The following is a 24,210-nucleotide window of genomic DNA, read 5'->3' on the forward strand; positions in this document are numbered from 1 at the left end:
TATTTCTGAAAATAGTTTTTTTCTTTCACTTTATTTTATCATATTTGAGACATAACTTTAATTTAATATTTTATTCAATTCGTATATGTAATACATATAATTATATATAATAAGAAATATATTCGTAATTACACTAATACATGAATATTAATTAATAAAATATGAAATATTTAATGATAGTTCATAGTCATAAATTGCTTGCTTAAGTAGTACCTATAAATATTAAAAAATGTTAATCGTAATTTATTATATAATTAGATTACTTTAGTCAAGAGGTAGTCCACGATAGCCCAGCTCCAAATAATGTTGCATATGATTATAGAAATTTGTAAAATCATATGGAATAAATTGATTCATTATTTGATTAATATTATTTATTATATGTTCCCTTGTACTTGGTCTGGGAATTAATGACCTGTACTTGTTTTTGAAAACCCCGAAAAAATTTTCAATTGGGTTTAATTGTGGTGAGTATGGGGGAAGATATTCAATTCTCTCTTTATAGTCATCAATTAGATGACTTTTATGTATTGACGCATTGTCCATAACTAATATGGCATCTGGTGGTAATATACTAATAATATCCATTAATGAATTTCGGAATAACATACCATTATATGATCCTTCGATTATTTTATAATGTATAACTCCACAAATTCCTATAGTGCAAAGTACACTTACATTTTTCCCTTTTGAGGGTGGCACCTTTATTGATGGTCTAACGTTGAGTGGTGCCCAAGCATAGACAGGTACAACATGAAAATTGATGCCTGTTTCGTCGAGAAAATAGAGTCTTTCTCTGGAGATGTTCAGCAATTTGCGGCAATACACCTGTCGAATATTGATAGCTCCTGGTGTATTCCTGCGATCTGGTTCTTTCCCAGCTCTTATTTTGGACCATCGGATGTTTTTAATATATTTCCTTATAGTTACAATATTTTTTGGAGAACCAGAGAGCAAATTCTCAATTATATCCTTCACCGTGAAGGTATTATTGTCGATTAGCAAATCCATAATTTGCCTTTCAATATTTGCTGTGTCTTTAATTTTTCTCCCCCTTTGTTTAAGCGAGAATTCCTTTAGGGGCTCACCAATAATTTCTGGGAATGTATCCCGTTTTATTTTATGTATTGATGCCTTCGACATATTAACAAATTTAGCAATGTCCTTAACCTTCATCTGTTCTTCCTCTGGCATTGCTAATATTTTCATTACCATTTCAATTTTATCTTTGTTCCAACAATTGTATGTTCTTTTGGGTTTAGGAATGGATGATATTTGAGAATGATTTATATTTTCATTAATAGTTGCTAAAGAATTATTATTTGCAGAAATGTTAGAATGTGATTGATAATTTTCCATATCATTCCCATCTGAGATTGGCAAAGAATAATTTACAGAAGTACTTGAGAGTAAAGGAGATGTATTATAAAGAATGTGGTCTATATTAAACATTATAAGATTTAAAATTTAATTAATATTAAATTAAATGTACAAAAATATTAAATTACGTAAATGATATGTGAATAAATATGTTTTTTTTAAAAAGTTTTTTTTTTAAAAAAAGTTGTTTAAAATTTTTTTAACATAGATTAATGTTTAAGTATGATTAAAATAAAAATATAATAGTATCCTTTTATTTTGTTTTAACATCTGGTGAAAAATATCCCCCTCTTCACTGTAGAAGGCTGGCATCGAAGTTTTTCGTCTCATTAAGTTCCCTTCATCCAACGATCTGGAAATTTATAAAGAGTTAGTAATTATATTTTAATATAAATTTTATAACTTTTTCATTTTTAGCTCTCAAAGACAAAGATACTGGGAATTGTTACAAATTGGAACAATATTCTTTAGGACTATTGGCTCCACTGTAAAAGAAAGAATATAGCGAAAGATCCAAAAGGATTTTTCTAATTGTTAAAGATTTTCATTCAAGATCCATGCTAGATTATTTAAGAGCTTTATCCCACAATATTTAAATATTTAATTTAATCTTGGTATATTATTTATACTATGTTTATTTGGATTTATTATGAATAAAAATTTATTTTATATTTCGAAATGAATATTGCTAAGCTCTTATTTAGTATATTATCTAGATTTATCTTATAAAAACTTCATAGTATTAATCATATTCTTTAAATAAAATTCTTCATAAAATGCATTCTCTATAAAAACATTCTCTATAAAATACATTCTCTATAAAATCATTCACTATAAAATACATTCTCTATAAAATAATTCTCTATAAAATCATTCACTGTAAAATCGTTCTTTATAAAATCATTCTCTGTAAAATCATCCTCTATATACGACATTCTCTATAAATGATGTTATCTACAATTGTTATCTTATCTCTATAAAAATTTCTCTGTAATATACATTCTCTATATAATAATTCTCTATAAACGACATTCTCTATCATTGTTTTCTCTGTAAAAGCTTCTCTATAATTGTTTTAGGTTTCCGGGATACCATATAAGGTCTACGAATATTGTGTGTAAATAGCGAGGTTAAAAACAAAATAGGGATGTTTTTTTTATCTTTACGCCGAATTCATTACTAGAGAAGAATGATTAATTATGATAAATTATATTTATTGCTTGATTCATTCGAATTCATTAGAAGGAAAATGTAGAAACTTTTAATTTAGATGAAATAAATTTTTTGCTTTAATTTTTTCAACTAATATAAAACCCCAAATACAGTAGTCGGCCCCGTGATATCCCCAGAGTGCGAAGCAATCCGTTCCTTTGTTGTATTTATAATTAGGATGAAATCCGCATTAAACCTGCGATCTCTTTACACTCCCTATCCCCTTTATGAAATTATTACCAAAATTGAAAATATTTAGAAAAAAAGAATTTTAGCAAAAGAGTGCAAAATTAAAATGATGTAATTATCCATATCTCCATAATAATCAAGACTAGAGCCCTTTAATAAAGTTTGGGGAAAAAAATTATATCCTTTATAAATGAAATCTTGTTTACTATATCTTGGCTAATAATAAATATAAAAAGGATATATTGAAACATTTTGTAAAACTGAAAAAGATAAATTAATAACAAATTTTCTTTACAATATCAATTTTGAGATAATGTAAATTACTCGGCAGGTTTTTTGAAAAGATTTTTACGTTGTAGGGTCTGGCAATAAAAAAAATTTCTATGATTTATTCGGAATGGCCAGTAATAACTTCTCTACGAAAGTCATAAATTTGCCTGATTGTAAATTTTAACAAAATTGTGAAATTCTATCCAGGCCCGTAAATTTATATTCTACAAGTTGTCAAGCCCCATCCAAAAATCTTTTTACCAGGCTTTCGGGCTTTCGGGGCCAACCTCTAATGCCAATAATATACTTACCGCATCCAGTTTAGGAAATTAGTTCGCTAAAATGCTTTGATATAGTATCTAAAAATGATTATTAGTTTGATTAACTTTTGGCCTTTAATTTTTTTATTTATTTATTGCTTAATATAATTAAATTCCAAGCTTTAATTAATGCCTATTTTAGAAGTCAGCACAGCCCGACTCGAAGACCTAAAGGACCTAACCGGGAAAAAATATTCATGTCGAGCCTGACAAATTGTTTAAGATATTTTTACGAGTCTATCCTGGCCAAAGTTTGAAAACTGTAAGCTGATAACTAGGTAAATTAATACATTGTAAAAACTTAATTGTATAGATACGTTTTTAGATAATTTATCGGCATCTTTTTGAATGTTAAAAAATCTCTATAAATATAAACGAATAACATTTAGAAATTCAATCCTCACTATAAGTACTCTATAATCAGACTAAACTTATTTATTTTAAAGTAAAATATCATTAAATATTCACAAAAAAAACTATTCTCTATCATGACAATTATATGCAATCCTAACGTCAGGATAAATGTATTGTACATTCAAAAATCTGTAAACAATTTAGGATATTCCATGACTTCGGAAATCTCGATCGGTTTTTCGTTCGGGATGTATTTGAAATTTCGTAAATCTAATGGGCCAGTACACGGTCTGAAATCTGGCAAAATTGTTTTGCGATAAACGTTCATCCAATTTATGTTATCGAACCATGGATGGTGTACAACATCCCTGGCATCAAATTCCAAGACTCCCAACCTTAAAAATGGATTCACTTGAAGAAGATTTTTTATAATATCAGCCACTTTGGACCCAGCTAAATATTTAGGGATTTTGTAGTTACCTTTCAAAATGTTTGACATTGTATTTTCGCTACTGGTACCTAACATCATGAACCCACCACCTGGACCGATTCCTGGGCCTGTAGGAGAAAATGGTGCAGTGCCAGTTGTCATTTCATAAATTAATACTCCTAAACCCCACCAGTCAACTTCTTTACCATAACCGCTTTTGTTAGATATGACTTCTGGAGCCATGTAATCCGGTGTTCCACAGAAAGTAAAAGTCCTATTTTTCACACGTTTGGTGAATCCGAAATCTACAATTTTGATATAACCGCGATGATCTAATAAAATATTTTCTGGTTTCAGATCTCGGTAAGCGAGATCCAGAGTGTGTAGATATTCGAGAGAAAGTACGACTTGACAAGCGTAAAATTTGGATAAACTTTCGCTGAATCTACCTATTTTTCTGAGGTGATAATACATTTCCCCTCCGGATATTAGTTGCAATACTAAATAAAGATTTGAGCTATCCTATATAAAAAAAATAGTTTATACTATATAAATATTTGATACAATATCGATTTAAATAAATATATAATATTAATATGTAACATATAATTAACCTGGAAGGAATATATAAGTTTATTTAGGAATGGAAAATCGATAGCAGACAAAATTTTCTTTTCCATATTCACTTGCTGAATCTGCTGCTTTTTAACTATACTACTTTTTTTGAGCATTTTTATCGCGTATGATTTACCTGTACTTTTATATATTACGTGTACAACCCGGCCGAAAGAACCTTGGCCCAATGTTCTCTTCAAATAAAAATCTTCTAGTTTTCCTATGGGGGAAGGTATATGCTTATTCCATTTGTCTTCAAACTCTCCCTTAGCTCTTCTCAAGATTTTTTGATAGAGATTTTCGTCGATGCGCCTGTCCAATTTAGCCAGAAGAATTGCCGAACTATGAGTCACCAAAGGGGTTTCTTGGTATGCTTGCTAAAATGTTTGATTATATCAAAATATTATTATATTCTTATATCTTGTTTCCCATTCTATTTAAGGCTATCTAAACTTGATCAAATATTTTAAAATAATTCTAGTAAATTTCCAAAATAAATGACCAAATAGATAGAGGTATGCTAGTTTATTTTATAAAAATAAAAGTAAGCAAATTTCTTATTGTTATTTTTACATCTAAAAATTTTAGTGCTTAAAAATTACAAACTGTATTCAAGCTAGGACAATTATATTTTAAAGCATTAGAATTAAAACAAAAGAAAATTAAGTCTGGAATTTAGTCTAAAAAGAAGGTATTTATCAATACAATAAAAGAAATGAGTTTTAAAAAAGATATAAACAAGAAAGTTAATGTTAAAATAATTTTTTATATTAATGACTTAAAAATATAAAATAATAGTTTAGCTCTGTTACAATAAACTCGACTTGGACAATAAACTTCATTCACTCATAAGACAATTTTCATTCCTGGTTCAAAATAGCGAGTGTATATAAAACCTATTTTACTTAACTTTACATTTATTCGAAATAACCCTGTATTCACAGTTAACGCGAAATACACAAAAATACAGTGCATTTGCTAAGTGTGAATGAGGGATAAGTTGACTATTTTATATTTTTATTAATTTTAAGTAAATTTAATTATTCATAAATTACAACTTAATTTTTCTTTTTTATAAATAGCACATAGAAAATTTAAAATACATACATGATATCAATTTTGTAACTATAGACTGGTTGGGTCTCATCAGTATAGCATAGCTACTCTATTAAATTCGCTTAAAATTTAAAAAAGAGATTTTATGATCTCTAATACGCTGAATTGCTAAAAAATAAAATTTGAACAAAATTACCACGTACATTATGCAACATTTAATTAAGTTGACTATTCTTTAATAATGCTCGAAAAACTTTGTATTACGTTTTAAATTTTTTTTTTATTTACATTTAAATTAGGAACGGATTTATTTGCAAACAAGGGTGTCGCTATTATTAAATTGCTATTGGTAGATGCAAATTGTGGATTGGAAGGCGTGGGTGCATATAAATCCGAAGAATGAATATCGGTATCTGCAGTGGCATAATTTGTTCTGGTTGTATTGTTATTATATTTTCTATTTCTATTTATTATATGATCAATCCAATTTTTCTGAGTCTGGTCTACCGGCATCTCCAAACCTTTTTATATACTAAGATTTCATATTTAACTAAAAATAACTATTCTTACGATTTTATTAAAGTAAATTATAAATTAAGTTAAGTTAAGAAAAAAAAACTAATCACTATTTAAAATTTTTATATGATTAACATTAAATGTGGAATAATCGGTGTATTAATTTTGGTTATGCAATGTAAAATTATGATGAATGATGTCATTTATACGATCATTCATTAAATATATTTTATTTTATTATCATGATGATTATTATTTATTATTCTTTTTTTTGTATATCTGGTTTCACTAAATCTGGTGATCAGATCTTTCAACATTTCAAGAATTTTCTTTTATCAATTATATTAATTTTGATATATATTTTTGTTATTATATGTTTTTATTAACCCTTTCATTATCTTATAAATAATAAAAACTTCTAATAGAAGACCCGTAACAGTCACCCATGCTTGCTTGGGACTAAGATTCGCCGAATTATTTTGGAGTGCTATTTGTAATAGAAGGATTTCGTATTAGTTATTGAGGTCACAAAAAATGAGGTCTAAAGAAACAAACTAATTTTTTAAGGAGGTATATCAAATAACAAAATGATAATTGCCAAAACAAAGTAAAGAATAATATCTAAAACTTATGTTATCACTGGGAAAGGGGAGCAAAAGGTTAGTATTTTGTATTTTCACACAAAATTTTCGAACAACAAATTATAGATTTATATGTAATCAAATCCCTCATCTACAAAAGAAAAAAAGTATAGCACTCTATCATTAATACATAATTATGTGAAGTATCCTATTTTTACCATTTTAAAACGTACCCAGGGTAAAATGGGTGAGAAACAGGGTATGTGGCTAAATAAAATTGAACATAACTTATTTGATTTCTTTAAAAAATATTGGAATTTTGACATTACTTTAATGTTATTAAAAAGCCATATTAGGGTCTATTTTTTTAAAACGACTTGATTAAGATTTCTGCCTTCTCTGAACAAAATCTCCAGTTAACATAATATTATTTTGACTAAAACCTTAATCGGGCAGCTTTTAAAAATCAAACCAAAGAGGGTTTTTTAAAGGCAATACATCCATTCACCCCTTTCAAATATAAACTAATAAACGAGAATGTATAAGATATCAAAAATTTCCTAAAACTTCACTTCAAATAACACAAACTATTTATTAATATTCCTTTTGCTCAATATCTTTTATATGGTGTAATATTTGTAAATTATCTTTTTACAGCTTTGATAAGATGGTGCAATTTAATCGTTTCACCCATAATAACTTTACCCCAAGGTAATAAATACTATGCAAATTATTATTCCCTGATTTGAAACTATAAATTTTCGATAAAATAGCTATGAAAGTAACATGTATGCAAATTGTTAAATTATGAGCCTTAATATATTTTGCTAAAGGCAAACTAGAAGGTGATTTTTATAATTTTGGGGTAAATACCGGTTTTTTATCAAAATAGGTCAAACTAGGAAAGTTTTTCATAAGATGAACATGGGTAATAAATTAGATATAAAAATACACCTTTACAACAAATTTAAGGTTTTTATACTCAAGGGTTAAAAAGTTATTTGCGTTAACATTGATATCGCGTCAATCACTTTTTACCCCGTTCTCCTGTGATAAATAGCCTTATAGACACCGCAATCTCTATTTTGATTCTTTTAGTAAATTCACGACATATTCACTTTTCTCTTATAAATAAAATATTGAATCACATCACTAAAAAATCTACATTTCTCACTCGTTCATAATTAAAAGTAGAAGATATATTTCAATAAATTTTTATCTTAAATATTGAGATTAAGAAAAAAAAATGGCATTATCTATTCAATACAATTTGTTTATTGACTGGTAAAACTGATTTGTGAATTATACTAATCAAGCATTACATATTGGCTCACCCAGGTATTCAATGCTTTTATAATTTTATTTCTAGTATGATACCAATCCTGACCATTTTTGCCATTAATGTGCTTTTTATAACTATCTTCCAAATTAAGGCAGTCGCCAAACTAATGAAGCCCCCTCCCCCCATTAAAAATTGCCTCTTTTCGTAAATAATATTTTATGCTAATAAACATTTTCCCCGTACACACCCCCAAGCCCAACCCCCTCTCTGCAAAAAATGCTTTATGAAAGAATTTGAATGAAAAATTAGTATAAGTTAGTAATTTTTAAAAATAACGACTATAATTCAAATTTTTAGAAAAGAGGTATTTTTATTTTTTTTAAAAAGTGAAGATCCAAAATTTTTTTTATCTAAACCTAATAGAGCCAAAGGCCTTAAGTAATAAACGAACCTAAAGATCAATAAAAAAATTAATGGAGGAAACCCCAATCTAATGGTGCTTTCCCTTCCCTCACAAAATCCTGAATAAGGTTATGGGTTGAAGCACTAAAATATACTAAATACGCATAATTATTAATATAAATTTCTGAGTTAATGCTTCTAGATGTTTGGCTGCCTACATGCCTAAGGTGTGCCGTCATCGTTTTTATAATTTGGAACTTTTATATTCTTTGTTCTGTCATGAAATTTTGACAATTTTTTTCTTAATTTACCAATATTTTTTTCCCTTTAAACTATCTAACAAACAGAATAAGCAATAAAATGTACTAAAAAAAGCCCAATACTTAATGGTTTGATATAAGTTTCAGAATCAGTGTTCTTAGAAACTTGGTGCACTTCGCAACATCATAGTTTTCATTTTATTTATAATAGTTTCTTTTTTGTGGTTCCCAAAATTGATAGATTCTATATTTTCCATTCTAGCTTGATGCCAAATTTAGCAATTTTTTCTTATTTTGCTAGTAAATTTTTTCTTTATATTACCTTTAAAAAATGGATTAAAATAATATAAAGCATTCAACATTTATAGACGGAAAATCAATAAGATCTAGTCACAATTTCTCATGGGGGACCCGATCAAGGCAGTGCAAATGGGGGTTTGTAAAAATTATATCCCCTCCCCCTTTTTGGTATATCCTGATGCCACTGGGGTAGGTAGTTATGAAAACGCTATCGTCATTTGAATGAAATTAAAGGTAGTGTAAGAGGAGGGGGATTATTTTAATTTTGAGTTTTCTTTTAATGGTGGGTTAAAAAAAATTGGGAGGGAGTGGGGTGGGAGGTGTAAAGGGGCAATATTGTTATGGGCTTAAGGGAGTCTAGGAGTTCCTGCCGACTAAAGTTTGTATATTTGGTAAGAGATAGATTTATGTACCTAACATAATATTATAAAACATATATACCATGTTAAAATTATTTGCTTCAATCATCTTATATCCATATATATTTCGACAATCATTTTTGAACTCTCATTTCCGCTCATTTAATTTAAACAATATTCTGTGACTTGCATTTTATAAACAAAAAATTTTCCAGCCTAACTAGTGTTTCAAAAATTGATTTTAGGACCCATACTGCAGGTCTTATAACATATGAGAATATATTATAAAAAAGATCCACGAAATTTATAAAAGTGATTTATATTTGTTTATCAAAGATTTATATTTGTTTATAAAAATATTATTATTTTTATATACATTTGTTTTTCATTTTAAAATTCCTTTCACATCTTTATCGATATTTAATTAAGAATGTACTATATATAATTTTTTATACTACTATACTATATATACTATGCACATAATATAAAACATTTCTCGTCCTTTTTTTTCGCAACACAAAACATAATGCCAAAAAATCATATTAATATACAAGAGTTATAAAATAAAAATCTTTGACCTGCTTTCGGAATGATATTGTTATAAAATAAAATGAATTATAATTAGATCTTACAATGTAAAATCTATAAAATATAGTTGCATTATTGGGAAGAGATAAAAAAAATAAACTTTGTTACCATTACCTGGAGCTGAATTTGATATTATTTAGAGATGTTAAAAAATGCATCTATCCCAAATCCTACTGGTAATTAAGCATATGATATTGAGCGTCCGCGTATATAATGTAATGACATTGAATTATTTACTTTGGGAATTTGTTTCATTTTTAGATCGTAAACACCTCTTATGATATTTAATTCTAATAAAATGACAATATAAAAAGATTTATTTTTAAATTTAAATTTAAAATCCAAATCATTATTGTAATGGCTTATTATTTTATTTTGCTTCTTAATTTTTAATAAATTAGGCGTTTTAAAAAGAAGATATAGGAGATAAAAAAAAATATTTTAAACTCCCATTTTTCTCAGGGTAATAAAAATATATTAAAAATTAAAATAAATTGTCATCATAAACACGAATTTAAAAGCTTTTAGTTTAAGGAAAAAAAGGAATATGCAGTAAATATAAACAGTTTAAAAATTATTTTCACAATCTTAAAAGCCTTTTTATTGGCCAATCTAGATTTAAATTATATGTCTTTAAATTAAAAGATAATTATATTATTCAATTTTTTTTTATTACTCTTCATCTTTTAATTATCTTTAAATATACAATAAATTTAAATTAACCAAGCAATCACTCTGTCTGATCTAAATTCTGAATAAAATAAAACCTCTAAATATGACAACCTTTCTATATTGATTACCTCTGAGTCCTAAGACGGTAATAAAATCAAAACTATTTGATGATTCTAAACAAATGATATCCCATCTTGTTCCCTTTGCATGTGTACTTTTATATTACATAAAATCTATTATTTAATAAGTGTTTGTTGTAATACATTTTTATCCTTACCATAATATTAATTTTTGATACAAAGAGAGGGAAGCAGTCGTACACTGGTAAGGTTTTATCCATGTAGGAATTTCTACATCATCCTATTCCAATGTCCCTCTGAATTTTGCTTACCCCTACCAATTCTAAATTAGCAAAAAAAAGAAAATCAAAACTGCCCACCTCTAATTTTATTCAAATAAACTACTTATCCTTCCTTCCTCAATTTTATGGTAGAATTCCGTGTACCTAATATGGTTTTTTCGAGAACTAAAAAAATTTATCATTTGAATATAAAAATGGGCATATTATATTTATAAAAAAAATTTATTTATGCTGCCATAAAAACCTGTTTCAATAATTTATAAACTGGAAACCTAATGAAAAAGTTTTAAAAATTTAACAAATATATTATAGCAATATTTTTATATTTTTTTTTATTAGCACGTTGGTCATAGACCTGCCCAAAGGTGAGCGTACGTGAATTATGAAGGCCCATCTTTCATATAATTATGCCAATTTTCTTACTCAAGGATACCAACAAACCTTGTAACTCAGATATGCAGTATATGAGGGTGCGACTACACCCGAAATTTATATATGTTAGTAATGAGTATAGCAAAGAGAGAAAAGAATATAAGAATAAAAAAAAGTCCTTCTTTTAAAAATTTATTATTTATTTCATATATTTTATTTGTAAATATTAAATTTATATAATTGTTTTTTTTAAAAAAAAATTTATTTTATAAGTATTAGATTAATATTAATTGTATAATAATTAGATTTAAGGGTCAAGTAATAATTTATATTAGGATTTATAATTAAAGAAATATAAGATAATTTAAGATATAATTTAAATAATGAAATTACCATTACCATCACATCAACAGTCGTTCGTTAGATATTTTTTTTATTATAAATGGTTTATTCCGATAAAGTTTTTAATTAAATTTTTTGATATTTTAGATGGGGCTTCGAATAGAAAGATGTTTTTTGTGAGCCTAAACACGAATTCGATTTCAAACCCCTAATGAGTTTGGTTGGGGTCTCTAATGTTTTTAAATGTAAATTCCTTTTTATTTAAAATTATAAAACATTACAAATTTATACAAAAATTCATTATAAAAATATATAATTTAATTTATAATGAAAAAAAAAATTATATAATCATGTTACATATTTCTTATCAGCGTCTTTAGACCTTTTAGTTTGCTGGTACTCAAAATAGAAATCTTTATAAAAATAAAAAACCAATATTTTTTTTCTTCCAATTATACTTTTCAAATTTTTTCTCCAATTGTAGGGGAAACTAAGGCTATCGCACCTGGAGTAATTCCAAACAGCCTTCGCATTTAAAAATTCTTTGTCTTTGAGACTTTAAATTTATAACTAACATAGGTCTCATTATATGTTTAATTTGTAAAAAAATTCCGCTTTGGACTCATTGGAAAAATTTTTAAGCAAAAAAAAACGCCTTTTATTAACTAAAAGTTAAAAAAAAATTCTTGAAAGATGAAGCTCCATCATATTTTGGAGAGCTTTCTTAAAAAATTTTAAAATAGGAGAGATCGGGGCTATTTGGGACATTTGATTTAAAGTGCCATAAAATTGTGATAATAAGACATTTCGTAAAAATAATTAAGCTATAATTTCATTATGTTTGACTCAAGTATATTTATTCTCCTACGGTAAATACGAGACCTTTTTCGACAAAACCCATGGTATTTTCAGGCAAATGTTTTTTTAGCTTGATTTTAATGGAAAATAATTTTAAAATCGACAAATTATATAATAAACTTTATTAGTTAAACTCTTCAATATTATATAAAAACTAAAGTTTACAATTGTTGATTTATGAATTGATATGATGTCTGATATGTTTCTAATAGATAATTTGTTCTCGTGCATTTTTAAAATTTAAATCTGTAATATTGTTACACTATTATTATTTCCCTTCATTAATAAAAATTTCATCGCCTAGGGATATCCAAATAGTTGAAAGTGATTCAGACAATGATGTTAATGAAATGGAAGATACCAGGGAAGAAAATGTTCTTAATAGCTATAATACAAATTTCCCATTCCCTAGATTTAAAAATTTTTTTAAAATAAATATAAAAACCAAAACTGGCTTCAAATTTATTTGTTTAAAATGTAAAAAAAATATTTCCTCAAATCAATCCAGTTATAACCTCAAGAAACACCAAAAGGTAAATTGTCATTTTTACATTCAAATATTATTTATTTTATAAGACTGTTCATGCCAATAGTTTTAAGGAAATGGAGAAACATCTAAATAATTTTGGTATAGGCGACTCTACATCCAAAAAGACTAATTCAATTCAAACCAAATTAATTAATAATACAAATACCAATATTTCTCAGAAATTGGCTGATAAAGTTATTGTTGATTTTATAATTGATACAGTTAAGCCAATGTCCTTGGTTGATAATCCATCATTTACCATGATGATTAAAACTCTATCCCCTGGTACAACAATTTTATGTCGCCAGACACTAATGAATAAAATAGCAGATAACTTTAAAGTGATGAAAGATGCTCTAATAGTAGAGTTATCAGAGATATCATATATATGTACCACGGCAGATAGTTATACACATAACACTAAGTAAAAACTTATAAAATGCAACAAATTACCAAAAATATTTATTTTTATTGCATAAATTTTTTTATATCAAAACTAACTATATTTTAATATTTATAAATGTTGATTTTTATATTACTATACAATAACATTATAAGCAAAAATAAAACAAATTTGTTTCTAAATTTTTTTTATAAAAAGTAGCTTAAAATGGAGCTTGAGTTACTTTTAAAAAATAGTATCTAACAGTGCGCTACTTTTTTTGACAAATAGCGATAGCGGTAGCGAGATACTTTTAAAAGTAACGATTAACAACTCTGATAAAAGGGTATTTATGACGATTTAATAAATTTTTAATTAAATAAAATATTATACATAACCCTTAAAACTAGTTTTTTAATGATTTGGGTTTTCAAAAATTGAATGATATTTTAAAAATTAAACTGTCATTTTTAAACCCGAACACACCCTGACTGAACCTATTTTTGCCACGCCCACCTAGAACCAAACTGGTTTCAAGACTTTGATCAAATTTTAACGAACATATTGGCCAAAAAAAGTTCACTGGTTTGAAGCCCTGGTTTTACACAAAGCCTTATGTAAACATAATATTTAAAAAGTATTGTAAATTTAAAAATTTGAATGTATCATTGTAAATGGCTCGTAAAAACCCCTTCAAACTATCCGTAGACCTTATATTAATTTTTTATTCGAAATATATAATTATTAATATATTATTATAGTTTTTATATCCTATTCATTTAGGGTGTTGATTTATGGATTTAATATTTAGGAATTAACTTCCTCCCTCACAAATGCATAGTTACAGTCCTTTATTTAAACATAATAAGAATTTGAATAACAAGAAAAATGTGATAGCCATTTATAATATTTAAAAAAAATGTCATTCTTTATAAATAATTTCTGGAATATAATCCAAAAAAATTCTCACGACAATTGTTTAAGGAATTTTTTTTCATCTTTTAAACATCTTAATCATTTTTACAAACTAAAATATTATATTCTGAAATATTTTTATATATTTCAAAAAAAAATAAAGCCCTAAAAAAGCACGTTTTATAATTGATTTTTCATTATAACCCTATTTTTGTAAGAAGAATAAAAAGGACCAATTTATATAATAATAAATATATATACATATTGGAAATATAATATTTTATTTTATATGAAAAATTGGTTATATTAATATTTGTCAAATAGATTTTTAGAATAATACATGTTATATACACATATATTTTTTTATTTTTGTAGGATAGGAGAGACCGGCGGTAAGTAACCATTAAGGTTGACTGGTTTTATAGTTTCCGTTAAATAGGACTGGGCCTGAGAATAATAAAAAAATAGAAAACCGAAGGGGTTACATTTATTTCCCGCAATTCTAATGAGATAAATATGAAAAGAAATTATTAAAATTGAAAAAAAAAAAGATAATTAAAGAATGACAGGAAATAAAATTATTTTAAAAAAAAGAAATCAAATATAGGGATAAAAAGCGAAAAAGTTTTATTAAAAATGAGAGATAAAAAATAAAAGAGGAGATGATATATAAATAAATTCAAAATATAAAATTAAAGCGAGATCGTAAAATATAAGAAAGAAAATTTAAGACAACTAAAATATAATTATAGAAAAATGCCAATAAAGTGCCATTTACAGACTGATTTAAAATGACAAGAATTCTGGTGCGTAGTCAGCGAAGAGAAGAATCCCTCTCCCCTAGTATTCAAAAAGTGCATTTTTATTGTGAATTGCAAAGTATTTTATTATTTTAAACTTTAACAAAATGTCAAAATTAATATATATTTTATTTTCCCTTGTAATTAATATTTTTCCCACCAAAATTCAAAGTATATTTTCGTACATTTTTTGAAAATGAACTGATTAAACAAACAAATCGTGTCAATAGTAAACTAAATTAAGAATAACTATAAAATAAAAATTTGAAGACATTTTTGCCACAAATCGAACTATATATGATTCATGAAATGTCTCCATCCTATTTAAAAATTAATATACCTAGAAATCTTTCTGATGATAAATTTTGATATTGAAATTTATATATTTAGTTCAATTCTATTCAAAGGGTATAAATGTATCTGAATGCCAATTAATTTCATAAATTAAATCTTGTTATGAAAGATCAATTTTAGTAGCAAAAAAATTCATGAAAACATTGCATATTTTATAAAATATTTTGGCGTTTTTGCTAAATATACTAATTTATTGTATATCAGTGGCGTCACTAGCCTTTACAATAAGCTCAAAAAAAAATTTTGAATTATTTTCAAAATTAACTTTTTTTGAGCTAACATTATCATTACCTTCTTTTTTTAGCTGATATTATCAAATTACATTTGGTATAACAAACATTTAAAATTTTGACGAGTTTCTTTATATTTTTTTAGGGTGCTCAAGTCCCCCCCCCTTTTAGTGACACTACTGCTGTATATGACAATAATACCAATTGTTAAAAACACAAATGGCAGGACCTTTTCTTCATTACGGAGTATAAAACCTACCTCAGAAGTACTACATCATAAAATTGATTGAGTGAACTAGCTCTATTCAATATAAGAGACTGGTGCTATCTAATCCAACAGGTAGGGCAAAAAGGCAAAACTGCTTTAAGTTTTTTATCTTTAGGGCTAATTGGTTAAAATTTAGTCAAAAAATGTATTTCTTCACACACTATATACTGTATGTTAATTTGTTAATGGGGACCTCTTATTCAAAAAATATTGATCAAAAACCATTTTTTAGCCATTTTTAACTACCTTTTTAAAGTATTATTTTTAAATTTTATAAACTGTATTGCTCAATGTCTAGGCTATGTATTAAACTTCGTCCAAAGTTTTAGCTGATCTAGAAATGTTTCTATAGTCATTTGAGCTAACTCACTACCTCGGAAACTTAAGGGGGTAAAATGACAAATAAAAGAGCATTCATTAAATTGCATTGAAAAAAATTATTAAAATCTAAAAATGGTAAAAAAAAAAATTCGGAATTGAATAATGTGAGCCAAAAGTTATAAATATAATAAATAACAATCGGCACATTCAGGTTGTGCTAGTAATGATCCATTTTATGTGCCCCTATTAGGAAGATTAATTTTTTAAAAATATTTATCATTTGTAAATAAAATGTGTTCATTATAACATTAAAAATTAAAAATTTTGTGTTTTATGTGTTGAATTTTATATTTGCCATCTTATCCCAAGAGTCTTGCCATCTTATCCAGGGTCGTCAATAATAAAAAACACTACATATACTCATTGGCGTACGCAGTGGAGGGGGGGGGCAGGGAGACAACCCCACCCCCCTTCCAAAGCCAAAAAATGCAGATGCCGGATATATTTTTCAAAAATATTATTGTTTATATTATATATTTGTTAATATTTATTCCTATCTCATATTAAATATATATTTAATTACATATCATATTCATTTATTAAGTTATTTTATCAATTAATTTCGATTTCAAGTTTTCATTGGCGTAATATTTACCTATTATTTTCAAATTTCTAGTGGCATAATATTTATCCACCATTTTATATTTCTAGTCAAATAATAATTTTCTGAAACTCCTTGTCCACCAGGGAGAAAGAAAGTGCAAGCTTGTCCAACGAGATGGAATCTCCGCCATCAAGCAGTAACAACTTTTATGGAGTTAGAAAAACCGATTATTAAATTACTGAAATATCACAATGGCTTGAAAGAAATATTTCCTCAGAAGCAAGAAAATTATTAAATTCAATACTTATTTCAATTTTTTTTTCTCATTAGAATGTATTATTTAATTATACAACTATTTTATGTAAAATTTTCAAAAACATGGCATTGACTTGATTAAGAAGATGAGAATAGCGGAGAGCATTTTATTAGAACTCAAGGAAATTAGGGCTAATGTTGATGAAGAATTTCAATTTTATATGTTATTGTTGAGTCAAAAGGAGAGCTATACGTGTTTAATATTTGTCTCACTCGATTTGCAGCAAGGCAAGCTCATAGTCAAAACATTAGTATAAGATCAATAGAAAAGTATTATAAAACTATAATTCAAATAAATGAATGGTTTTTAATTCATCATGCAGCACTTACCAATCTGCAGATATTATTTCCACAAAAGCCTTCCCAATCTTTTTCAGATGGTGATAGAAAAAAAAATAATATTTGTTTGATGCCTTATTAGCTGAATAACTATGTTTAAAAGATTAACTAAGATATAGTCCCAAAAAATGCTATGGATACTTTGTATAATTTCAAACACATTTTAGATTTTATTCCCAATGTATTAAAATTTATATATATATATTAGCAACTCTTCCCATTAGTAAACTAATGAGAGAACATTCTCTTTTTTAAGAAGAATAACAGAGCCCCGCAGAGATACAATTTGCAGGGCACATCCTGGATTTTTTTTCAAAATTTTATTTCGGCCCGGCCTGGGTTTTTTTTAAAGAAATTTTTAGGCTTGGCCTGGTTTTTTTTAAATTAAATTTTTCAGGCCAGGCCAGGATATTTTTAAATAAATTATATTTATTTTTGATTTTTATAGCTAATTTCAAATATTAAGTTTTAAAATATATAGCCGGGCCCGGATAATTTTTTTTTAAAAATTCAGGCCCGGCCTGGGTGTTTTTTTTTTAAAAAATTTACGCCCCGGGTATTTTTTTTAAAAAAAATTCAGGCCCTGCCCAGGTGTATTTAAAAAATTAAAATACGGTCCGGTCCGAGAACCGGGCCTGCAGTTCTCTGAAAACATACCTAAGAAGTACAACTTATGAAAGTGGATTGAATGGTTTGGATCTTTTAAATATTTATAGGCATTTGACGCCAAGCAAGGATGAGTAATTAAAAAATTAGCTCAATCCCAAAGAAGATTCGATTTTACATTGTAAATATAATACAAAATACAATTATTCTTAAGAAACTTTTTGTGTATTAATATTTATATTTCCAACATTAAGCCCACAGTATATAAGGTAGAAAGAAATCTCTAGTTTTTTGTAGTCTAATGATGTGGCTATCCATTGATGTAATTAGTTTTATTTTCTAAGATAAAATTAAAATTTTATCGCAAAAAAAACACCTGCCGTATAGACCCGCCACCCCCTCCCCTAGATAGAGATTTAGTCCCCAATGCAGAAAAACTTATATAATAACTGGTGCAATCACAAAGAAGATTAAATTTCCATTTATGAACAATATTTTGATTAGCTATCAACATATAATGTTTAATTCTATATTTTATTGTTACATACCGGTTTATTGCATAGCTATAATATTTTTTTGTATTTTATAACATTTTATTAGTTATGTTTGGAGTTCATTTTTTAATATATATATTATAAATTTTTAATGTTCCCCAGAAATTTATTTCAATATTAAAAAATTCCCGCCTCCTCCAGTAAAAATTTCCGGGCTAAGAACCTCCTTGAATCAAAATAATTGATACAAATAATTTTTTAAAATATATACATATAATAATTAACGATTTTCCACTTGCAAATGGGAATTTTCCTTTTCGTATGAGAAACGTTTCCTTTTTCGCTTTAAATTTTATTTTCCTATTTGTCTTTTTCCTATTTCATTAGGACCTTTTCTTATTGATCGGACTTTGCTTTTTGATTGGGAAATTCTGTATTTGTAAGTTGTTTTAACCTGCTATCACATATTGAGATAATCAATTTTTTATTCATTGATTTCTAATTTCATCACAAATTTTCATGTTCTTGTAAACACCACCCCCCCACGCCTAAATAATGAGAAGACTCCTTGCAATTATTTATAAATATACATCTATAAAAATAAAAATGCATAGGAAAAACAAAACCTTCTTTTTATCAATTAAAATATTTTTAAAAAATTGGAATTATCATAACACGAGGTACTAACGAAATTATATTAATTTATTTATTTATAATATCATAATACGTAATAAATATATGTAGCTTGAATTGAAAAGCAGCATTCTTATCTTATCTTATCTTATTAAATTATTTTTATATATAACAAATATTTTTCTGCCAATCATAGGTAATAAAATTAAGAATATTAAAATTCGATAAATAAATAGAAAATGATAGACATTTTTTTAAAATATTTTTTTTATTACTTTTGATTTTTATTTATATTGGTATTGTAATTGCGTTCGTATTATATTAACAGGCGCGTACGCAGGAATTTGGTCTGGGGGGCGGGGGGGGGGGGATAATAAATTTTTAAAGAAATATTATTGCTTTTAAAAATATCAAGCATAAATTTATTAGGACTAATAACTATTCCTAATACACAATTTTAAATTAATGTGAATTATAAAAAAATTATATGTAAAGAATCACTTAAATAACCCAAAATAGAAATTTGAATTTTTTGAGCCTTTATACAAAAAGTTTCTTAATTGTATTTTGTATAATATATCTTTACAATGTAAAATCCAATCTTCGTTGGGATTGAGCTAATTTTTCAATTATCTCAACCTTGCTTGTCGTCAAAAGCCTATGAATATTCAAAAGATCCAAACCTTTCAATCTACTTTAAGATGTTGTACTTCTTGGTATGTTTTTCAGAGACCTGCAGGCCCGGCCCCTGGGCTGGACAGTATTTTAATTTTTTTAAATATACCCGGGCCGGCAGAAATTTTTTAAAAAACGGGCCGGGCCTGAATTTTTTAAAAAAAACACCCAAGCCTGGCCTGAATTATTTTTTAAAAAAACACGCCAGGCTATTTTTAAAAACAGCCTATATTTGAAATCGTTATTATTAGCTATAAAAATCAAAAATAAATATAATTTATTTTTAAAAAATCGGGCCGGGCCTGAAAATTTTATTTTAAAAAAAGCCGGGCCGGGCCTGAAAATTTTTTAAAAAAAACCCAGGCCGGGCCGTAAAAAATCTTTAAAATCCGGGCCGTGCCCTGCAAATGGTACTTCTGCAGGCCTCTGTTATTCTTCTTAAAAAAGAGAATGTTCTCTCATTAGTTTACTAATGGGAAGAGTTTATAAACCCTTTTAATACATTGGGAATTTAATCTAAAATGTGTTTGAAATAATGCAGAGCATCCATAGCATTTATAGTTAATCTTATAAACATAGTTCTAGTAAGGCATCATAAAATACTTTAACATCTTCATAATAAAAATCTAACAAGTATTTTTTTTTCTATCACCATCTGAAAAAGGTTGGGAAGTCTTTTGTGGAAGTAATATTTGCAGATTAGTAAGGGCTGCATGATGAATTAAAAATTCATTAATTTGGGTTATAAATGTATCTGTATCTACGATATACTCTTCTACTGATCCTATATTAATGTTTTAACTATGAGCTTGCCTTGCTACAAGTCGAGGGAGGCGAATATTAAACACGTATAGCTCTGCTTTTGACTCAATAATAAAATATAAAATATGAAATTCTTCTCAACATTAGCCCTAATTTCCTTGAGTTCTGATAAAATGGTCTCCGCTATTCTCATCTTCTTAATCAATATCATGTTTTTGAAAAGTAATACTTAAAGTAGTTGTATAATTAAATAATACATTCTAATGAGAAATAAAATTTGGAATAAGCATTGAATCCAATAATTTTCTTGCTTCTGAGGAAATATTTCTTTCAGCGCATTGTGATATTTCAGTAATAGCAAATAATTGGCTCTTCTAACTCCTTAAAATCTGTTACTGCTTGATGGCAGATACTCTATCTGGTTGGACAAGGTTGCAATTTCTTTTTCCCTGTTGGACCAGAAGTTTCAGAAATAATTATTATTTGACTAGAAATTTGAAAATGGTAGATAAATATTACGCCACTAAAAATGGGAAAAATATAAAGTAAATATTACGCCGGAAAACTTGAAATAAAAATTAATTGATAAAATAACTTATGAATGTGATAATAAATGTAATTAAATATATATTTAATATGAGATACGAATAAATATTAACAAATATAAATTAATATAAACAATAATATTTTTGAAAAATATATCCGGCATCTGCATTTTTTGGCTTTGGGGGGGGGGGGGGGGAATTTGTCCCTCTGCCCCTCCCCCGCTGCGTACGCCAATGTATATTAACATTAAATATTGTTCTGGAATAGATTCTGCTCTTTAGGGAACAATAAGATTTCCGGAAAAGAAGACTTCCCATGTAAACTAAAGTATCCAACATTTGAAAAAATCGGGCTACTTTTGAAATTTAGAGAAGCCTGATTATTAGAGATTAATTAATAAAGTTTTTGGATTTTTACCTTAGATTTAATCAAAAATTTATTATAATTTTCTGATTTTTGATGTAATAGTTAGTAAGTGTCAAGATATACACTTTGGCATGATAATAGATACAAAAGTAAGTTCACTAATAATTACTTTAGGCCATCATTTTCTTTAAGGATGCCCAAATTCAAATATAATCTTATCGTAACTACAAAAATTTCCGACGAAGGGTAAAATATTTATTAAATGTAGAGTAAAATCAATTATTTGTGTTCGTTGTGCTAATAATGATAATTGGGAGTGAAGCGCTAAAAATAATCTTACCCTAAACCCAAGTGCGCATCGAATTTGTTTAAATCTCATTAAGTTAGAAAAACTAAATTTAGTGTAAAGGTAACGCCCAGTAACGGAGGGTGAAACTCCCCAGCCGTTTTTGAATGTTATGGCCAATCGTATAAAAATTATTAAAACAAACTATTATAAAATTGTCTGGCCTTTTTATAGGATTTTGGAAAAAGAAAGAAGGACCTACATAAAGGGAGTTAAGTAAGACAATAAATAAATTGATGGCCACGTGTAGAAGCGTCGCTGTATTTTATTTATTTCTAAACTTTAATAAATAATACTTTATATTCTTATATAGCAAATGCACTAAATTATAAATTAAATCCCTATTAAAAAAATTATTATTATATTATTAATTTTTTTTTTATAAAAGATAAATATATTTATATTAATTTTTTTTTCGGAAGAAGTTTAAAAAAAATAAAATAAAATCAGAAAAAAAAAATAATTAAATTAAAATTAAATAATAATTTGTGTTTTTTTTGTTCACCTAAATTGAAATTTAATTATATTAGGCACGAAATCATAATATTATAAATTAATTTCCGATTTTATTATTAATATATATTAAATTAAAACCCTAAGCCAGGGCCAAGAAAATCTAGAAAAAGATCTCTAAGTTAATTAAGAGTAAAAAGAACAAATTTACATATTTCTTTGTTAATTTAATTATATTTGTTAATTGGAAAATAATTAATTGATTCTAATAGTATATCAATCCATATATTAATTAAAAAATTTAATTCCGAGCAATTAAATCGCATTCAAACCTAGAAGCCACCCACCTTCCATTTAGTAGCGTATATATATTATAAATGCACGCACATACACCTTCTGACAAGCGGAAAAGTTTAAATTGAAAATAAGGAATTGATCATTAATTAATTAATAATGACATCATGAATAATAGTAATAATAATCTGGACAATAATAATCATATCAAAGATTGTCAATTAAAAAATATCGATAATACAAAATTATTTTTACCTGTAGTCGCCGAAAATAGTATTACTAATTGTGATTCTTATATAAATTCAAGTAAAATAATTTTTATAAATTAACTATATATTTTTAAAAATTTTTTTATTTATTTTAAATTATACTTCTCAAAATGAATGGGCAATAACTTTTTTTTTCTTGAAATATATTTTTGATTATTAAATTGAATTAACTTCTTTTTTTTATTAAATTAAAATTTAATTTAATTTGTGAATTTTTTAATTTAATTTTAAATAAAATTATTTTATTCAAATTTTAATTTTTTTTTTTTTAATTTTTTTTAAAAATATGTTGTTTTTGTTTAAATTAAAAGGGATTTTAAAAAAACATATTGCAAATTATTGCAAATTTTTTCTTAAAAAGAATAAAAATTATTATTTTATTGAATTATAAATTAAATCTTTAAAAGAATATATTTATTATTTTTGAAAAAGTTTATTAAAATTATTAATTGGTTATAATTGAGAATAGAATCCTGACTAGGATTCTTTTTAGAATATAATTATTTTTATGTTCTATCGAAGAAAAATTTTAATAAGTTAATTTTATCATTTAAATATATATTATTATAAATATATAACAAGTTGTAATAATTTATTATATTTATATATGTATATAAAATAATTTTTGATCAAATTAAGAACTAATCTAAAAACTTATATAAATATATAATAAATTTTCTTTTATGTTTTTTACATAAACAATAGGATAAAAATATATAATAAATAATATTCACTTTATTATATAAATTAAATTAGCGACATTTTGTTTCTTCTTTTAAAAGCAGCCTCAAAATCATTGAAAGCATATTTTAAAATAATTACCAAAATTTAAATGGCGTAATAGAATCCTGTCACAAATTAAGTTAGAAAATAATAAATAAAAGCAAAATTCTAAAAATGAATATTCATTAGTATAACAACAATGTATGTATATTGAATTAAATCATATAAAGTATATGTTTTAAAAAAGATAAATATCCAATGAAT

The 24,210-nt window shown here is 26.2% G+C and overlaps 1 protein-coding gene across 1 annotated transcript; it reads right to left on the bottom strand.

Moving 5' to 3' along the window:
• Nucleotides 1-3,909: 3,909 nt before the first annotated feature.
• On the bottom strand, nt 3,910-24,087 carry LOC135924317 (cAMP-dependent protein kinase catalytic subunit 1-like). Its single transcript, XM_065459371.1, has 4 exons — nt 24,046-24,087; nt 6,118-6,350; nt 4,773-5,150; nt 3,910-4,680 (listed from the first exon to the last, which is right to left on the bottom strand). Exons 2-4 carry the CDS (start codon nt 6,340-6,342, stop codon nt 3,910-3,912), a joined length of 1,374 nt encoding a protein of 457 aa, XP_065315443.1. The 5' UTR covers nt 6,343-6,350; nt 24,046-24,087.
• Nucleotides 24,088-24,210: the final 123 nt, after the last annotated feature.

Source organism: Gordionus sp. m RMFG-2023, chromosome 2 (genome assembly GCF_954871325.1).
Source record: "Gordionus sp. m RMFG-2023 chromosome 2, tfGorSpeb1-WG-v2, whole genome shotgun sequence".
NCBI classification, from domain to species: Eukaryota; Metazoa; Nematomorpha; class Gordioida; order Chordodea; family Parachordodidae; genus Gordionus; species Gordionus sp. m RMFG-2023.